This window comes from Protomyctophum bolini (genome assembly GCF_963924005.1).
Source record: "Protomyctophum bolini genome assembly, chromosome: 13".
NCBI lineage: Eukaryota > Metazoa > Chordata > Actinopteri > Myctophiformes > Myctophidae > Protomyctophum > Protomyctophum bolini.
In genome coordinates this window covers 20,423,232-20,444,849 of record NC_137874.1, presented here as the reverse complement: position 1 = coordinate 20,444,849, position 21,618 = coordinate 20,423,232, and the positions used below count along the sequence as shown (strand labels likewise).

Genomic DNA, 21,618 nt, shown 5'->3' with positions numbered 1-21,618 from the left:
CCAGATCATAAACCCGAAAAGGAATGCTGCCCAGGCTAATGCCACGAAAAACACTCATTGGGCTAAATTCATAGACATTTTTAGCCCAAGGACTGTTTTTCATGCTAAACTAATGCTTGGAATGGATTCAGAATCATGAAAACCCCCTAGTTTGACATGTCACATGCTACTTAAAGCATAATGAAATTTAGAAAATGTTGCCTTATATAGGTTGTCAATGGTGGCCATTCCTTTTTCAAAACTTTCCCCTCAGACAATTCCAGGCAAATTTTCTTGTTATTATTCAGGATATATTGAAGATACAAAATTAGCTCGGTTTGTTTTTTTGCAATTAGTTTGAGGTCAAATGACATTACTGTACTATCATGCTTACTCTGCTTATTCCTGTTTAACCAAGTTTCTCTGGGTAGATTAAGGGTCTGTTAAATGCCTAAATTGTAAACAAACAGAAATGGGGAAAAAATGAAACAGATTTGGTACAAAAATATTTTATTAAAAACAATTTACTATGGCTGAAGTATTGGACATGTCATGTTCAGGGCATTTGTATTAATCTTTTTTTCTTTTTTTAACAAATCATACAAACATTTTGTTAGCCCAAGTATGAGAGGGTTTTAAAAAAACAGTTAAAGCAAAGGAACTCATAGTTTATCCTTCTGTGACAATTGGTTTCTCTCTTTGATCAACAAAAAGGATAAACAAAAAGGGGGATTATAAAGAAAATTATTACACCTTGGAATTTCAAGTGATGAAAGCATATTTACAGCAGCGTGTCATAAGTTACACTCTTTCTTTCATCTTATTCAAATGTGCACTTGGTTTATTCGTTAACGAAAAATTAAAGAAAACAATCCAAGCATTGCCGTAGCTAGGTAAAGTAGGGCGTTATCCGATTTCAAGTGGTTTAAACCGAGTAAGCCTCGCTAAACAATGTGGTCCATAATTACTATGGATCCATAGGGAAGGAGCCTATGTCCTGTTTTTGTAGTAAGTCTTGAGTTTAAACCAAACTTACCAAACATTACATTAATTAAGCATTGTGTCCATCACAGATATCCTTTGTAAGCTCAATTCTGCTATGGGGTGACTATATTCCAGCTTTATCAACCTAGCCAACGCAATAAACTGAATTCTGTGTTAACTTAAACAGAGTGGCAACAGAAACAACATCTTTGACATGTTTAATGTGGGTTGTTTTCCAATTATGCTGTGTGGTTAATCATTAAAAAATACGTATTGGTTCGAAATGCATCCGTTTGTATTGTAGATCCAAGAGTGAAAATCTCAATCTATTCTTGCAATATGGAGAACACCCTACACATTTATACAGTATACATTTGGAGTAAAAATTGTTTTTGGAGTCGATTTAAAAAAATTAAATTTCATCTTTGTATTTATTTAGGAGTTTAAAAATGTTTTTAAAAAATCCCTTCAAAACGAATTTGAACGCAGTTTGAGACTGAAATTGTTAAGCTTGGTAGCTTGCAAAAAAAAGAAAAAGAAAGCTTTGTTCTGCATCTCCTAACATGTCAGAATTTACCTTTGACATACAACCAAATACAGCCATAAAATGGCTGACACCATACAGGTATAATGCCATGAAAATGGAACCTGGGAGTGGCAGCTTCCACTTACTCAGGCTAGTTGCACTTAAACAGCGTCAATACTGATTTCCACACTATAGCAACATAAACATAAGCTATGATGACAGTCCACTCCACTTACACCATCTTGGGTAGATGGATGCACTCGTAGTGCCATGATTACTATCATTTCCATTCATGTTGAGATCAATGATGTCATGAATGTCTCTTGGTCAATCAGTGGAAAATGTTGCAACAAAAAAAAAATACTACATGCACCTTTTGACACACTGCGCTGTGGTAATTGTACAATATCTTTCTTTGTGTCTATCTAGAAGGAAATGTCAAAATTTAAACATTAACAAAATAAAAATCCAGCATTTTCAGTTAACCTCAGTGAAAATTCGGAGACATGCATGATACACATGGCAAGTAAAGTATTATGTTCGTTTTTGGAATGGAATTAATTATGTTCACGTGGAGTGTCAAGTCTTTACAGACATTGGATATAGGCCATCCAATTATTTTTGCTAGATTCAGTGGTGTTGCAGTAACGTTTTTAGGCAAGATAGTGATTTGTTTTAGGCATCCTATGATTTAGAGTAGATGCCGTCCAAAATGGTCAGAAATTCAGACAAAATAAACTCAACTCAACAAGAATTCCAGGGCAGATGAGTAGTTATAGTTGGATCCCTTTCTCCTAAAACTAAGTGGAAGCATATTCCTATGTATTGTAATTTGTATTAAGGGACATTTAGAAAATGAGACGCCTCTCAAACCAATAAGATTCGGGATAAACTGAAGGGGAAAAAAAGGCATTCATTGATTTCATGGCCACACCAATACTTTCAAAGCATACAAAACAGATAAGACAACTGGAGGATCGGGATCTCAGCGTATTAATTGATTTCATTCAACCTAACATTTCAGGGTCGACTATGGTATTGAATTTAATGTATATTATGTCATTGAACATATTCAGTGTTTGCGGATGTGACATATTGGTGCATTTTAAACATAAAATAAAAAGTGTTGTTGGAACATTGGAGAGATGTCATAACACAGATTAAGGTCCACGAGTGAAATGTTCTCTCTGTCATTTTTCCTATATGCACTAGGTTAAAGGTGGAAAAATATAAGTAAACTGCACTGAGTAAGGGGACAGAACTATGCTTCCTGCATGTATCCAATTACCTCACACAAGAGACTCACCTGAGCCCTGGCCCCTTACACTTGACAGCAGCCCCCCAAATCCAACTCTTCATTGTCATGTGAGCCTGTGTTTCTGGGTGATGATACGTCAGATCGGCATTTTCTGTAAACCACGATTTTGTTGCCTACTTACCCCTAAGGGTTTTCAAACTTTTAATTAAATTTAAAATGTTCATACCGTTATCATTTTCTTCATACTTGCCAGAAACCGTAACATATCAACTAAGGCAAAGTCTCAATCAGGATATCCTACAGTACAAAATCGTTTCTCCATAGGATTGGTAAATATCTTACATGTCGTCTTATCTCTGTAGCAGGGGGATTTCAAGACAGTTTCTAGAATTAAAGAATGGCGTTGAAAGCCTACGACTCTGCCTCCTCTTTTGTCTCGGTGAGGTCAGTTTGGGGTGGAGCCGAGGGGTTAGAGGTCACTGACTCGGTCACTGACTCGGTCACTGACTCGGCCACAGAAGCAGGCGTGGCTGAATGTTCCAACATCACCTTCTGGGGAGAAGGCTCCTTGCCAAGTTCCTTACTGGTTTGTGTGGGTCCGGCGGGGACCTCATTAGGTGGCTGTTCTGCACCATCAGAGTTCCTCAACTTGTCTATGTTCTCCAGTTCAGCCAACCGGTCGTCCTTGTCCCACCGTGTGCTTCGCTCTCGCCTTTCTGAGCGCCGCGGCCTTTCTGTATCTTTCCCCTCCACAACACTCGAACGCCCTCGACTCCCACCCTCTCCCCTTCCTCTTCCTCCTCCTCCACCACCACCACCACCTCGCTCATTCTCCCTCTCTCCTCCTCGTCCTCCTCCTCCTACACCACCACCACCTCGCTCATTCTCCCTCTCTCCTCCTCGTCCTCCTCCTCCTACACCACCACCACCACCTCGCTCATTCTCCCTCTCTCCTCCTCGTCCTCCTCCTCCTACACCACCACCACCACCTCGCTCATTCTCCCTCTCTCCTCCTCGTCCTCCTCCTCCTACACCACCACCACCTCGCTCATTCTCTCTCTCTCCTCCTCCTCCTCCACCTCGCTCATTCTCTCTCTCTCTCTCCTGGTCCTCACCCCTTCCCCGCTCACCCTCCATGCTGCTACGTCTCTCTTTCCAGTCCCGTCGATCTCTGTCCCGGTCTCTCTCACGATCTCTGTCTCTCTCTCGGTCTCTCTCCCAACCTCCGCCATCCTCCTGCCATCCTCCGAGACGTTCCCTCCCATCCATCCCTCTATCACCGCCTCCCCCTCCTCTCCCTGCTGAATCGCCGAAAGGCCGCCTCCCTCCTCCAAATCCACGGTCCCTCTCTCTGTCTCTTTCTCTATCCCAGTCTCTCTCTGGCTCTCGGTCCCTGTCCCTGAAGCCAGGCCGGTCTCCCCTGAACGAACGGCCATCCATTTCCTCCGGGCCGTCTGGCCCCCTGGGGCCCCCTGGTCTCATGAAGGGGGGAGGCGGGCCGTGCGGACCAGGGAAGGGGCCCCTAATGGCATGAGGAGGGGGCATCCCAAATCCAGGAGGCGGTGGGCCTTCATGGTGCATCATCTGGGGGTGGGGGCCCCTGTGCATCATCATGGGGGGCATGTTGGGAGGGTGGGGCGGTCGCGGGCCATGCGGTGGTGGGAAACGCTGCATGTGTGGAGGGGGAAGTACCGGAGGACGCTGGAGGGGGATAATGCCGGGCCGTGCCCCCAGCAGGCCACCCGACGGAGGCTGCATGGTTCCACCGCCTTGGTTACCTGCAATGGAACCAGAAAAGGTTGTGTTAAACGACATTGTAATAAAGAGAACATTGCATTCAATTTGAATTCAGAAGCTTTTCAACAGACAGATTTTACCTTCTTTTAACCTCACTGCTTTTACAAAAGCCTTTCAAGCCTATCAGTATGAAAAATGTAAATATGTATTTTAAAGGAAATCTTTCAACATCATGAAGGAACTAATTCACCCAAATTATTTCCCCTGTATCCCTTTGTTGCTTCCCCTTTCAGTTTGATTTTAGTAAACAAAAGCCTAGAAAACAAGTAGCAACAAAGGAAGGAAGCCCAACTGTAATAAAATGCACTGCAAGTGATAGCATATCTTGTGTAAGTCGTAATTAAAACAAAATAACAATAATAACTTGTTATAGGGCAGTGTTTTGTGAAAGGGAGTGACTGACCCATGGGACCCATCTGGTTGTTGAAAAGTTTGGGCCCCTCTGAACCATCGTCGTTTTTCCTGTTGGCCAGACCTGCTGGATCCATTGATGAGTCCTCAACCCCACCTTTAGATGGAGGGGGCCCCAGGGGCATAGCACCAGGGAACCCTGAGACAGAAGATATGAGGGAAGAACGGGAGTGAGTGAGTGCGTGCGTGAAACATTATTTCCGATAGCATCATAGAGCATTCATAGAGCCAGACAGGATATGTATTTTACGAAACACATTCACCCAGATGTTTTCAGTATGTAATCGAGAAGCAGGGAGGATCAGATAATGGGTTTTGAGTTGTCCAATAGCAGGTGTGGGAGGCGTTACCTGGAGGCATCTGCATGGGGTTGAAGCCAGGTCTCATGAAAGGAGGGACTCCAGGGGGAAAGGAGTGAGGAGGGAGGCCCATGGGACCGGGGAAGACTGGAAGCTGGGGAGAACCCACACCAACCATCGGCAGTGGAGGACCCTGCGAGGGCTTCGAGGAGCAAATAAGCAAATTTAATTTCACTTACTTGCACAATGTGACATAATACATTTTGCTTTATTAAATAAATGTTTAAAAAAAGGTAAACTGTATAATTCAATGTTATATATATAATAATATAATAATAAAAAAAAAACCCCACATAAATCAGTGGTGTCCAACGTCCAGCCAATTGCTTAATGTCCTCAAAGTCACACATCCAACAAGCTTTAAACGGAGGGTTAAAAGCTTGCCGGATTTGAGAACTCTGTAGCTCTACTTAACTACTGCATCAATGCAGGGGTTATCACCATGCCAGCTTGTGATGGTCATTTTGATTAATATTTTATTTTTGGCACAGACATACAAAATAACTGGTCAATAATTTTGAAACCCAAATGACTAGCTCTTAATGTAAACAAATGGACTCCTACTGTGCCATAGTGTGTATGCATGTGCGCTACACATTTTTAAGGTAATTCAAGGTAAGAACAGAAGGGCCTCAATGTGGGCATGACGTCTATTTAGCCCCTGCCTTTTCATCTTATTATAGGCCGCTAATTCAAAGAATGCAAAGAGAATAAGGCAATAGTTTCATAGTATACCGGTAATTATTATACAAATATATAATGCACATCAAACAATAATAAAAACATTTATGATTAATATGGTCCGAAAGTACATTATGATAGGTAGGCTGGTAGGGGATGTAGTTGGCCCTGGGAGGTTTCATATTTTCAAAATGTTCTTCCTTTTGGACACGAATAATTTTACAATCTATATTCCCCAAAAACGGAACATTCCTCACCTGTGCAGGTGGAGCTCCCGCTGGCCCACCTTGTGACTCGTCACGCTGCTGGGACTCTGAGCGGCCATTTTGGGCCAGTTCCTTTGGGTTTTCCAGACAGTGCCTCGCTCCCTCCCACTCTGTGAAAATGATATACGCAGATTTAACTTTACTGAAGTTTTTACTTGTCTCAAACATACTAGACATGATTTACACTCCAAGAGAAATACTTTAGCAACCCATTCACGTACAATATGTACATCGTTTTAATGGCGTGCCTGAGGAGATTTATAAATGAGAGAAGGATGTGCAGAGGAATGCCAGCACTCAGGGAAGTGTCATTCAGGTAGTATTTATTTAGGAAGGCACAGGGCCCTTTCCCATAAATAGATTACTTGTGACAGAGTTGTGCTTGCATTCTTTGTAGATTCTAGACGGCTGTGCAGCCCAAAGCAATAAACGCCCATTTCAAGAGCTACAGTGTCAATGCATGCAACCAACCAACCGTGTTTCTAACAATTGCACTCTGTGCCGTCATCTTTCCTCTCACCTGGTGACAAGGTGTCCATGTCCAGCATGCCGCCCTCTCTCAGCTCCTCCAGCTGCTCCTCTTTGAGCTTGGCCCAGGGGATGTACGTCACACCCAGCTCCACGTCCCAGAATGGCTTGAAGTCCGCCTTGATGCCCTTGTTCAGTGCCCATGCGATCTGTCACAACCAGAGCAACGGTGATACTTGAATAACTATGCATCTAGTAAGGATGCAACCAGGGTCCGAAATAAAAACCAAGACGAAACACTTAAGCCATAAATATACTGTATGCATCTACAAGACATCACATTTCCTCTTAAAAAATAAAATAAAAAATCAAGTCAAACCCTGGATACAACCAGGGCTGTATCAGAGGAGCAGTAGGCTTCTGAATGCTCTTTGTGGCGTTGCCTTACCTTGATGGCTTTCTGGTTGACTTTGTACCCTCTGCTGAGCTTCTGCAGAGCCCTGAAGGCGTCCTGCCGTTGAGCCATGACAATGTAGGCACAGCCACGTGGTGGTATCATCTGAATGAAGTGGAAAGAGCCGACATCATCATTATTCATTCTTTGGCGTGGTGTCGTCATCTGTACACCTCAAACTATCCTAGTGCTGACCATAAAAACACTGTGCAAAAAAGATGCTATAGAATCAAATATAAAAACAATATAAGGTTATAGTTGTCATCAATGGGTACAGTCTTAACTATTTTCTGAAATCTCTCAGTAAGACACTAGTTTAAGTGTGGTCGTGGCTAGACCAATTCTGAGAGATTACGCTTGTAACACAGATGAAATGTTATATATATCGTCCTTTAATTTATATAAGCACAGGCTTTACATAAACGGTACATAAATTATAGTGATAAAATCATAAAAGTGGTCTACTGTATGGTATTTGCTCACATACATTGATGGAGTCTATTTCTCCAAACTCCTCCAGCACACAGGCAACATCTTGCTGTTGTGTCCTCTTATCCAACTGGCCCACCCAGAGAGTTGTACTGCAAACTGTAGACGAGAGAGTAGAGAGAATTAATTTTCTTCCAAAAATGATATTCCCAAAAATATGGATGGCAGGTTCAAAGTGGCATTACAGTGTATACAAAAATAAAAATACTGACATGAAAAGGCTAATGGTGGTGCTATGGTTTTATTTAAAATATTTGAACATGTTATGCCAATATATGGCAAGTATATGCAGAATATATGCCATATTCAGGTTCATATGTGCATATTGTATATTATGCGACATATATGCAGGCGGTCAATTTCGAATAATATGTCATGTTGCACAAATAAAAAATGATTAGTGGTGAAGCCACATTATACATGCTGGCTACTTGTGTGCATGTAAGTACACTAGTGTAGTCTACTGTATGTCTCTTTTGGTAAAAATGGAAATATCATACTAGAACCTTTAGGATTTCTAGTCTGCACACAGGACACTTCTGAAGTACTGAAGTCTTTTAAGACCTTTTTAATGCCTCTAAAAAGAAACAAGAACGTATGACATGCTGTAGATGTCAACTAGGAGTGGTACATGACTCTTTTTTGAGACCAATCGTCGTTAATACAGACAGACACAAAACGAAAATAGCACATAACTGAGCATTGTCTGTTCCATTACATTTGTGATCCACAAGGCCTGCTGTCTCCATCTAGTGGCGTAACAAAATATAGCACACTGACTTTTCATCTGATGCAACAGCCTTTTATCCTCGCATGACCAGACTAGCCGTGTGACTAGTAGTCGTGTGATCCGTTTAGAAAAAAAGGAGGTGGTTGGTAAATAAATTGTATCATTTTGAAAATGCTTAGTTTTCCATGGCGCAATGAACGCTCATATTTTGAAGGCCGACCAGAACTTAAGTGTTTAGTGAGCGCTTGTTCATATCAGCACTGTTTGTTTTATAAGCCACACTAGGCTACTGTATTTTATTGCGACAGTAGGTCACATTTACTATGAAAACCTGCATCTCCCGTCTGTCCGTCCGTTAGTCACCCACGCCTCCATATACCGGTATGGTCACGCCTCGTGACATCTCGTGACATCATGAAGATCCTTAGATCTCCATATATGGAGCTGACATTGCATATGTTGATGCTTCCCCCCGTCCTTCCTGTGTTGCAATTCCATATGTTGATCTGACCTCATCAAACCCTGTACACTCCAGTACAGAATTCATTCCATATGTTGATCTGACCCCCCCATGCCAAAGCGCCAGCGGATGCGTGCACGCTTCTTGCCCTCAGGGCGTCTTACTGGTATCCTGAATGATAGGCCTAATATTATTGTGTTTTAGCTATGTGCAATAAATGCATTGGAAGAATGATTTCCTTTTGTTAGGATATTCAATATTAGTTTTAATTTCTTGAATTCATAAAGAATAATTTTGCAATAATTCAACTGCAAGCCAATGATTTTAAACATACTACCTTTCAATGCTACACAATAAATAGTGAATAAATAATTCTACAGGTGATCCGCCCCCAAAAGATTGGATCGGACATCCCTACCAAATACCTTCAGATCCAGGTCACGTCTTTTTAAACTTGTACCTTTGACACCACACACACACACACACACACACACACACTACTATGCCTCACCACTTAGCGTATCACTCTTGGGTTGTGGGAGACCCTTCTGCCTCCTGTCCTTCTCCTTCTCCCGCTCTCTGCGCTCCCGGGAGCGCGAGCGTGGGGAGTGGTGACGGCGCTCTCTGGAGCGCGAGCGGGACCTCCTGTGTCGGGATCGACGCGTGCGAGAGTTGGAACGCGACCTCCTCCTCTTTGGGGACCTGCGTAGTAAAAAAGAGGAGGAATCAATATAAAGATACACACACAAAGAAAACAGAATATGTGGTATATGTGAGATTAATTAGCAGAAAACAGGAAGAGTAGCTGCTTTTATAGTACAGTAGCAAATGGGGGTTTGCTCTTACTGTAAGTAAATAATCATAAATAGTGTTCATGTAAGGTTATTTTCTAGCTAGCCATTGACAGATTTAGGTCTTTTCTGTTTACATAGTGCCGGCAAATGTTCCACAGAATAGAAGTTCAAAGTCTGTATCAGCAGCCATTCACCAATAAGTGCTGTGCAGCTCTTGAGGCTAAATGTAATAATGAAAATTGAAAAACAAAATGTTCTAACTTGGAAGTAATCTCATCCTTAAGCAGCTTTTTACCTGGAGCCAGAGTGTGACCTGTGACCATGTCTGCCATCCCTCGTGGACGAGCGGTCCAGGTCCATAGACATGTCCTGGTTAGAACAAGAAAGGATGTGGTCAGAACAGATTTAAATTATTACCCCACACAAATTATTGTGAAATAACCAGATTCTTTAAACGTTAACATTTAATAGTGTTTACTAAACACTGTAGAGTGCAATGTTAAAACTTCATAACTCACGCTGGTGAGCTAATTGGCATAGTTGCTGTGCTCTGTGAAATGAACACTCAACTGTCTTTACAATGCCACACACACAATAGCATCAAATACAGTATAAAAGTAACTTGCATAATAATTTGCTAATGAATCACCTGTTGTTGCTGGGTTTCATTGTGGGGAGGATACCCCCCTGCGAAGCCTGGAGGCATGGAAGAGCCTGACAGTGGCTGACCTGGCTGAGCCTTCCCCAGAGGAGGAACCATCCCTGGGTAACCCTGCCCTAGTGGCAGCCCATAGCCCTGTAGCTGCCCATTAGGGGGGAGAGAACCCTGGGAGAGAGAGGAGATCATTTTATATACATGATTTACGGTGTGACAAAGTCTTTTTAAAAGCTTTGGGTGTTCTGCACATTTTCTGAAGGAGTATTTGAACAATCTTCCTGAATTAATTTGCATAGAAAACTATTCAGCCAATGCCACACATCACTAGCCAAAACGCAACAACATCCATTCAGTCGTTTTGAACATTTTGTAAACAGTTAACACAAACATAGTCAAATATTTTTAAGACACTTGCTCTATACTGGATGCTTGAAATTATGGATTATCTTTTGTGTCTCCCCCCCACCCCAAACACAAGGCACTCGGTTTAAACACATTTTCACCCTGTTTACACACTTTTACTTTGTTCTAAAGTTGGTGTGTGTGTTTTGTACAACACATACTGTATCATTACCTGTTGGGAGGGCTCCTGTGGCTGGCTAATCATGTGTGGTTTAAAGTGCTCCATGTGCTGAGAGAAGACTGGAGGCTGTGGCTGCTGCATACTGTCACAACAAACACATATCGTCACCTTTACATTGATGAGGTCATCTTTTGATACACACCGTGTGCACGTCTCTCTCTCTCTCACACACACACACACACACACACACACACACACACACACACACACACACACACACTTTATTGTTGAATGAACTGTTCCTTCACCTACTGATCTGTTGTCCTCTCTTGATGTGACCACCACTGATTATATTTAGCCAGTCCTTGCTCTTAAAACAAATTGAACGCTAGCATTCCTATTGAAGTGCTAACATTCGGCATAAAAGCTGTGAGCTTGTACATGAGCTATTTCTAGTCAAGATATTTAGTGTAGAACGAACAGGAGGGGGCCTAGTATAGACTAGAGCTCTTGGAAATCCAGTCAACTACATATAGGTTTTACTGTTAAGACAATTCAAGTTTTGTTGCGTTCTCAGTTTGGTCTTTTTGTTTCTGCACTGGAGCCAACTGCAAAGCCCTTTGAACAGCGATTTACTCTATGTATGAATCAAATGTCATAATTATTTCCCTCTGTGCTGCATCAGTGTAAAGAGGAGCAAGTGTCTTACAAAGGGGGTTGGGATGGCACAGAGTCATCCTTCTTCGTTTCCTCTACACATTCTGGCTCATCATCGTAGTCAAAACGGTCGAGGAGTTTCTGACAGAGAAAAGGTTTTAGAAGGTTGAATAACACCAGGAGGAGTACATGTTTTTCATTAGCTGTGTTTCTGTCCATTTACAGTAAGGCCAAATGTTTAAAGAAAGTCTAATATAAATTAGCTGCATTTCTATCAGCTGGCCTGAAAATAAATAGGATAAAATAGGCACTGAATAGTGAATACAGAGCATAGTGGTGTCAGAACATGAATACATCACAGTTATTGTTATGCGTTGTCAAACTAGTATACACTATGGGGAAATGTGCCAAAGCCTGAAGTTACAAAGGCACAATAGAGGAAATGATACTAGTCTGACAACACACAATTCAGTCTACTTTAATGCAGTTCAAGATTTGTCTTTGATCGTATTATGAAGTATTGAAGTAATATAACAAAGGTGATAGGAAGTTAACTCACTGTCACTCTGTCGAATGCCGGCTGCTGCTGGGTGTGCTGTGTGGACAGGGGAAGGTGTGGAGCTCCCATGCCCAGGCTAGGAGTTATACTCTGGGCAGGGAGTTGAAGGTGGTGAGCTCCCATGCCCAGGCTAGGGGTGATACTCTGGGCAGGGGGTTGAAGGTGTGGAGCTCCCAAGCCCACGCTAGGGGTGATACTCTGGGCAGGGGGTTGAAGGTGGTGGGCTGGGGGCTGGGTGTGTGTTTGGACCTGGTGCTTCACAGGCTGATCCTGAAAGTTCTGGAGCATTTGTTGAAGCTGGGAAGAAGATCCAGAGGAACCAGAGAGATAAGGAACAAAGTTATGCGTTAGAGAAGGCAGGGCAGCCTGGCTACAGGAGAGGGAACGGTAAAATGCCATGCCCTTCCTACCACTAGGCATTGAAGGTGATGCTTATCTAGGAAGGAGATGAACACATACGTTACCATTAGTAATAAAACTATAATAATATATTAAAGGGCCACATCACACATTTCAATTATCTTCATATAATTGGTTTTCACTAAAGCTCATTATAAGTCAGGCTATGGACAGTTCAGAAACCTGATTACCAATGACATCATCGATGGGGATTCCAAGCTAATTGAAACTAAATCATCTCTTCCTGGAAAGTTAGCATGCTGAAATAGAACCCATTGCGCCTGCATTACCTGAAATGACCTAATCTCTCAGCACCACTGCTCTAAACATGTAGTGTCGTTGGTAGGAATAAACACAGAAGCACCTGAATGGGTTCCCAATCCCAGATTGGAAATGACCAAACCTGCCTACCGATGATGTGAACTGACCACAGCCATCCTCTGAGACACAGCCAAATAGACAACAATGGTGGTGGCATCTTATGAGCATTAGAGAGGTCAGGTGCTCCTTTAACCACTTTCACCACCGCATCCCTATTTTGGGCATGCAATCTTTAGGCGAGAAATTTCTAAATGGTTCAGAAATGTCAAAGAAGAGCTTTTTATAGCGTAGTGAGTGACCTTGTAGATGGGCTAGTTTTGCTATTCGTTGTACAACAGTGTATAGCACTTAAGAGGTTAATGTATCTTGAAATGTTCAAGATACTTGCAAGGTCCCATAAACTGTACGAGTGCTCTAAAGGAGGATCTTGGCTGCACTGAGATCCTATCAGTCACAGAGTGTCACAGTGAGTTCAGATCTCAGTGAGGAGTGGACTGATATATGGGAACAAACTGATCAAAAGTAAGCCTTGTATCATCTTCCTTTCACATTCCCCCAGCGTCCTCATACATAGTAATTTATGCCTATGTGGTAAACAGTTCTATTCTCAAGACATTTGCTGAAAGTGCTTGTGTTGAACTGAGGAGTAGGATATAATTTCACTGTGGTGCCCAACTGTAAAATGAGATAACTGCAGTGCACTCTGCTGGCTGAATTTGGAGAGCTGACACACAGCATGATTGAAAACAAATCAAAACAATCATAGTGCAAGATGAAGATATTCTCTCCTATTAAGATAACATGTACAAAACAATAAACAGGATGGCATTGTGCAAAGAGTACATATACCCTGCAATGTCGGCTGTGGCTCAGGAGATAGAGTGGCCGTTTTGGAAATGGTACTTCCTGGTTCAATCCCTGGCTTTGTGTCCTTGAGCCAGAAAATGAACCTCTAACTGCTTCTGATGACAGTGGTACCTTATGGGACCCCCTCTTTCATTGGTGTTGCCCAGGTTGCGCCTAAACAACCTAAAATTGACAAAAACTATGCCTAACCCTAACCTCACAGAAATGATGCCTATTGCCTAACCCCAACCACAAAACCCTGTCCAGCAGGGTGAAAAAACAGGAAAAGATACTGTCCCGGTACCATATATGGTTTGCTCCACCATCGGTGTTTAAATGTGTGAGTGAATGGGTGAATGTAACTCACATTGTAAAGCACTTTGGATAAAGGCTGTACAGAAATGCAGATTATTTAAGTAAAACTCATCAAAATCAACAACGCTGAAAGTCCAATATTGGCATAATGAACATTGATGTGGTAATAAATCAAAAGGACACAGCATTTGTGGTATGAGAGTAAGGATATTTTATTAGCCCTCTATAGTATCACTGTCACTGATGTTTGCGTTTGTTATTATGAACCCTGTGCATTCTAGCAACATTTGAACAGCATATTTATTACTACAATTAATACATAGTTTCTACATACCAAAACAAAAATGTAAAAAATAAATCCAAAATAAGGCTATGTACTATGTGGCCTAGGTGTATCCCCCTAATCATATTTTAAAGAGTTGAGTATTGAAGATGCATGTTTTTGAATGTACATCTCAGACAGATTACATACAGTATGTCATGATACGTCAGGCCTGTGGCTGTGCCTAAATCAAATCAAATCTGCCATTTATTTTATAATGAACTGTTTAACTGATGAGACTGATCAGTCAACCACTGCAGAGTATGAGTCTTTTATGTTAAGAATACACTAGCGTCGTCCACGGGCTTAATTAGGATCATATTGAAAATCCAAGCAGGCATGTTGGGTTCAAATGTCAAATGTGGACAGACGTGGAGAAATCTAATCATTTTTGAAAAAGTGCAACCACACTCTTGGATCCAGGGAGCTGTTAGTCCCCATCAGCAGTTACCATAATACGTAAGGTAAAGAACATCAGGAAAATCCTGACAGACTTCTATATATTTGAAATTTCATTAACATTATGGCCTATAAATTGCATGTCCAAAATAGGGGTTGTCAAGGTGAAAGTTGTTAAAAGTATCACTTCAACCATTTTTAAACTATCTTCATCATATCAAATGGGGGACCATGGCCTAATGCATATAAAACGGAGTCCTTGAAATGAAAAAGGTTGAGAATTATGGCTTCAAGTCCCAGGGATCCACAGGTGTGGTGGGATTTATTACAAGTATATTCACACACAGTATGCATAACCATTGCATTCAGTGGTTTCTTTTTGTATATTTAAGTCCAACGTTTATATTATTTCATAATGATGCGATCACCTGAATGATTTTAGTCACCAACTGCGCCTCTGAAGCGTGATTTGCATTTAGAGATTTCTTCCAGCAATTATGTCAGCTTTTATTAGGGCATAGCAGTGGCTAAACTGGCTATCCTGGTGAATCATGACCATAAAACATTTGATTCTGTGAAAACAAAAATTAATATCTAGTAATTTTATGATAAACTATATTTAATAAATACCCTTTGTTTTGTGTTCTTTTCCACAGAATCAAATGTTTTAGGCATGATTCACCAGGATCCTGGATGGCTTGATTCTAGGCTTAAAATAATTGATATAAATATTTTTGGAAATCTCTATGGGAAAAGTGTATGGGGTCTGGAATGATGGAATAAGACAACTGCTATGCCCTAAATGACTAAAGAAATAAATCATCACACTACTCATAGCATTAACAGACCATGTGCTGCTGAACAATAACATAGCCATTTCAACAGATTCAAACACAGCATGCAGAGAAAGTGACATGAGTCCAAATACGTGTGTGTGCACGCACACACACAGACACAAACACACCTGCTGTCCCTGTGAGGACTGGAAGAGTTGAGCCACCGCGGCAAAGGCCTCAGAGGTCTCCAGCTGAGGGACGGCAGAGACTGTAGAGTTTGCCGTTACCGCAGCAACTGGCTCTTTGTCTGGAGACGTGGGAGAACCTGACAGGACAAGGACACAGCCGTTAACAGCAGACAATAACCCTGGCCACTAGCATATACCTCAACCTACTCCCCAAACCTAACCTTTACCTGTTCCTGAACATAACCCTAAACTAAATATCTGACAGTAAGACAGACCCTTGTAGGGAAATACAGAAATGCATCATAATATCATGCAAATTACCTGGCTCATCTGTGGGTTCGTAGGGTGCAGATTCAGAAGCACTGCTGGAGGCTGCGGCCATGTCCAGAAGAGGCTGAATCACTTCAATCTTGAACACACCATTCTTCTGCCATAGGTTCAAAACCCGCACAATCTTACTCTACAGAGAGGAAAGGGGAGAGACAGAGAGAGATACTGTATAGAAACTATAGACTAGAGGTAGACAGACAGATATAGTATTCGTCCTTACTGACACTTTCTCTTACCCGGTCTTCCATGGGACAAAGACAGAGATTTTCAAAGGTTCCAGTGATGTTTTTGGTGAACCTCGGGCCAAACACATCCTTGTCGGATCCAAACTGGTGTCGGGACTGTCGGACGATGGAGTCGACAACATAGAGGCCTGCCACCTTGTACTCAGGCTTACACTGGAGAGACCAGGAGGAGAGAGGGCAGGGCACCACATCAGCTATTAGAGCTCAGAGCTAGGATGCCATGCCTGACATCACAACATCTTACTTAGTGGATATCTTAACCCATTTAGGCCTGATGTCGAAATAAAATAAAGTCTTCTGAAAGAATACATATTCAAAGATTTGTGCCGCATTTTCACGGTTTTTCAAAAATAGCAGACCTACAAGCTATGAACTTGTAGATCTGCTATTTTCCAATAGCTAAAGTATAACATAACGCTTAGTTAAAACACCAAAAGGGTTTCCCAGAATGGGTTAATTGTTATGAGACTTCCAAATTATAACATAGATACTGTTTTTCACAATATTAGAATTTCCAGCATTTAAAATTATCTTTTGCCCTTAGCGGATATGGTAATTGAATGCCCATTACTTGGTCGTTCAAACAATCTCCATACAGCCGGTCACTCTGATTGCACTTTAATGATCAGTGCCTTACTATGCATGCATACAACTCTAAAACAGTGTCATCACAAGCTCCATACAGGCCTGCTTTTTATGCTCTACTGTTTCTAGTTTTCAAATTGTCAATTTGTCACGATTAATGGAATTCCTGCCAAACGGCTTCTGCTGAGGAAACCCGACATCCAGAAATGTGGAAAGAGGAGTGAAGTATGGAAATAGAATTTTGAGATGGTGCTACTCACCTTTTTGACAAACTTTTCGACAATCTGGACCACATGCTTGTACAGCTGAAAAAGATAACACAGGGTAAACAAACAATGGGAATAAATCTGAACAAACTGTGTGCTAAAAATCAATACACCACCAGGAGAAGAACTTTAATGAATGATATGCTACATACTTAAAACTGCTGTGATGCAAAACAATGCCAAACTCATTCTTACTTTCATAGCTTTTATGGCTGATTTGGTGATGGAGATCATTTTAGCCCGAGAGATTGGTGGCTTGGAATCCATCAATGAGAAGAGCTACAGAGGACAGGAGATAGAACAACATTGTGAGACGAGTTCTACTGGCAGCAGTAGTGCTGCCAACGAATATTCCATATTCAAATGAATATTCGAATGTAAAAAATAAAATAAAATATTTTAAATTAAGATTCAAATTTAAAAAATAAAATTTCTGTGTGAATTCTGGCGAGACTGTGCCACGTAAACTAAAACATTTTACAAAAAATAGGCTATTAAGATAATTATGAATCATTCATTTGATCTCGCAAGACTCAAGAGAGTGCATTTCTCAGCACCAACAGCGGCTCATACAGGACCGGACCATGTAGATAAAGAAAGAGAACGTTTTCCAGCATATTATTCATTCTGCAATATTCATATTAAAATAATATACATTCGATATCATTCGAAAATTGTTCAAATACAAATTGGCCAATTCTGGCAGCACTAGACAGCAGTTACTCCCAGGTTCACTGTGCTGGCAAGGTGACGTCTGTCTCATCTTTCTTTTAACATTTCAGCCAATAATCATGCTGTGTCATTTGCTCAGCCTCTGAGTTGGTCCTGCAATCATATTTTATTTTATGCAACCCTCATGCAATGTTGTGCATTATCCATACTACTGTTCTTTCTTTTTTATAGAGTAAAAACAGAGAGAAGGGCTGGAGCGGTGGTTTGCTCTTCAACGCGGCACGTGACGTCATGATGTAGTACTAGTTCGGTGGTCACCTAACCAGAAAATCCAGACTATGTATGAGCCTTAACTCATCTGCGAAGAGAAAAGCCTGGTCACAACCTAAGGCAGAGAGTGTATAGCCGGAAGTGTCGGGCCGGAACATCGGTCAGATGTATTCCCTCCGGATACGATATTTTTCGATTAATCACAACACATCATTCAAGGAGAATGTAAACAGATTTGTAAAGCGTCAACGTCATTTCCTTGAGCGCTACCTTCACCGAAATCACACCACTTCCACCTATACAGTGACAAAATATTACCAAATGAAGTATTACTATTACCACATGTCCGGTGTAAAATAATATTGCAATATACAGTACAATAACATTTTGCTCTCCGGGCTATGTTGAGATGACAGTCTTCGCCATCTGCTGATATCAATTCAGTGATGCTAGTGGCTAATAAATGTCAGTGTTGTCAATGGCTGATATCAGCCATTGACGTCAGTGGCTGTCTGGCTGATATCAATTCAGTGATGTTAGTGGTTGACATGGCCAATCCGTATTAGTGGTTAGTATGAAACATTTCAATTTACTCTTCGAGAAACAACATTCTTGGATATTTGGATGGAGAACAAACCCACCACATGCACGCCCAAGGTCACTTGTGACACTCAACACAAGTGACGCGCTGTGAGCTTGTATATCTGCTATTTCTTTAAACAACAAACGCTAAAATGCAAAATGATAAACGCTGTTCTGTTTTAAAGTGTGATGTCACCTGGCATTTGTAAAAAACAAAACATTTCAGCCTGTGTGCTGAGGGAGACATTTTGGTAGCTGAACAATGTTCAAAACCTAAAGACATTGATTGAAATATTTATTAACAGTTTGCAGAATTACAGTACATTTCAAGCACAAACTCAATACAAAGACTGTTAACTGCGAGTGGACGACCCAATTAAGCATTACACAAGGGTCCACCTTGTTCAATTCATCAAAACTTTTAGAGACGTACAAATAGACACTTCTATATAGTCAAAGAACAGAACAGGAATTCATCATAAAGGAGGTAAAAAGGGGAAAGAAACATATACAGTGAGGGGAAAAAGGGGTGGGTGGGGGATTCAGATTTTATGGGGGCCAGTTTGCAGCCGTCCGTAGGTGCACTTTGAGAGCGGTTTTGTCAAGGGTCAAGGGATTCGCATGTCTTAATGACTGTCGTTGCAGTCCCTCTGGTGTTGTGGGTGTGGACTTCGTTAACATTAATGAAGTATCTAGACAGGTACATGGGTATCTTGGTGGTGTATCGAATCTTGTGGACCAGACCCATTGCAAGATGCTGTACTCTGTCCTCGACCCTAAGCCATTCCAGCCTGTCAAAGTGGGCAGGGGTTCGGTGGGTGAGGCCAAGTAAGACCCTGACCAGTTTGTTTTGGGAAGTCTGGAGCCTAGTTTTAAGGGCCTTTGAGGTGCTGTGGTACCAGGAGGTACCACAACTCTCTAAACGAAGGACCAAAATCTTATATGTCTGTAATCTAAGACATAAATGGCTAACATACAATTGGCTTGTGTAGATCTACAAGCCCTATTTATGTTAACTTGCTACCTATTCAAAATATTTCATATTCAAATTAAATACAATATTATTACATTTTGAATTGCAAAACTGTCAATATGTTAGTGTTGAAGTCCACAATCACAACACCAAACCCAGATTCGGCTCAAATTAAATACAATTCTGGCTCCAATGCCACTAAAATGTGGCAACGCCATACCAACCACCATTAAGAAATATGAATCCCCATTCCCTAGACTCCTTCAAAAACGCTCTCAAAGAGCATCTACGGGGCTGCAATTTGAAACTGGCCCCTGTAAAAAAGACAAAGTTCCCCTCCCCCCTTTTACCATACTGTACATGTGTTATGCCCTTTTAAATTTCTTTAAATGTATATATGGTTTCATTTTTAATAGAAGTGTATACTGTATATTTGTACGTTTTTAAATGTTCTGATAAATTGAAAATGGAGGACCCTGATGTAAACAAGTCAACACTTTTTTGGTTTGTAGCAGTACATACTGTGAATAAAATGTTCAATCAATCATGCATAGATTTTCCACCACATCGAGTGATACTTTTGCAGGTGAACTTTTTGCAGGTTATGGCTCATCATGGGTCAACTTACAGCTTCCAGCAGAAACAGAATGAGTTCATAAAAGCACTGAATAACACAACTATACCAGACCTCTCGTGTTAGATGGCTGTGTGTCGTGTTAGTGGGTGGTCAGTATAAACCATTTCAATTAGCCTAATCTTTGATTACAATAATTTGATACATTATTCTGGATATTTTCAAAACGTGCACTGTAGATGTTTCACAGAGAAACCCACCCCTCGCGCGCGCGCTCACTCACACACACACACGTTTAAATCTGAGCGTGTAAAAATGTCTCTCTTGGAATCTTATCAGGTCAATCACTCAGAATTTTGCTGCAGATCCTTATGGCAGTTCTGTATGTAGAATTGCAGGGGCGACTTGTGTGGAAATAAAGGCTGAATTTGTTTATTATCTACCTGCCAATGTTGTGACACAACCACCACGCTATGTATCATTAGCACATAAACTTCATGCTATGTAGGTTACTGTGGTAACAAGGACAGCACAAATAAAGCTCATTCATTTTTGGTTATATCGTTTGTTTAATAAGTTCCACATTCATTAATGGTACTGGCCAGCGCGAAAGCAAACTTTCATTTTGCAAATTAAAATGTACAAGTCTGAGTAACTGGCTAGGCCCTACAAACACTCAACTGCCAAGTGTGTTACACAGACATTGGTCTCCATTAAATTATTTAACACCAGAGGTCGCCGTTTCTGCACTTTCGGCAAATGCATAAAAATGATCACAATGGCCAAAGACCTACACATTGATTAAAGGCAACCTTTTTTCAAATACATCAGATAATGTGATCAGACTAAATAATCCTCGTAAGACTCTTCTTTTTCCAAATAATTAAGTAAAAAAAACTACATCGAGCTGGGCTTCGCTTCACCCGAATAACTCTCGACCAAAGGACTGCATAACCACCACGACCACTGGTCACATAATTCGATAGGTTACCGATGTGGCTGTGACACCCGCCCTTTCTCGTGATGCTGCTCTACAATGCTAACAGACTCCTCTATGCATGATCATCCCGACAAGACTCGAAGTACATGAACTGTGAGCCCCGTACAGAGGCACCTTACCTCATGGTTGAATGCGTTGACGGCATCCATGATGCCCCACGATGTGAGGCTTTCCCTAAACAACCAGTTGCCCGATCAAAGCGATGTTTATTTGGGGCAGGTCTGGTACAACATGTCCGCTTCAAATGGCTAACGCTAGGTAGCCTAGCCTGGTAGCTGTCGGGAGTCGGTACGGCGAATGTTGGTCATTCTTTTTCCCTTGTATAGTTATTGAAGGATGCATTATCATGCATGCATCACCCATCCACAACGATCATCAACAAAACAAATGTCCCTATCTCCAAGAGATAGAGAATAGTGAATACGATGTAATTTGCGCAAGAAACTGTAAAATTATGTTGCATTAGTACTAAAATGACTGGTCTCAAATTATATGATTTCAT

The 21,618-nt window shown here is 41.4% G+C and overlaps 1 protein-coding gene across 1 annotated transcript; it reads right to left on the bottom strand.

Moving 5' to 3' along the window:
- Positions 1-486: 486 nt before the first annotated feature.
- scaf4a (SR-related CTD-associated factor 4a) lies at positions 487-21,371 on the bottom strand. The gene is made up of 20 exons (XM_080780954.1): positions 21,236-21,371; positions 17,241-17,324; positions 17,040-17,084; positions 16,186-16,347; positions 15,941-16,079; positions 15,620-15,756; positions 12,054-12,350; positions 11,547-11,635; positions 10,889-10,979; positions 10,306-10,482; positions 9,952-10,025; positions 9,374-9,564; positions 7,671-7,771; positions 7,178-7,288; positions 6,782-6,938; positions 6,253-6,371; positions 5,306-5,456; positions 4,948-5,094; positions 3,863-4,525; positions 487-3,598 (listed from the first exon to the last, which is right to left on the bottom strand). Exons 1-20 carry the CDS (start codon positions 21,263-21,265, stop codon positions 3,159-3,161), a joined length of 3,405 nt encoding a protein of 1,134 aa, XP_080637080.1. The 5' UTR covers positions 21,266-21,371; the 3' UTR covers positions 487-3,158.
- Positions 21,372-21,618: the final 247 nt, after the last annotated feature.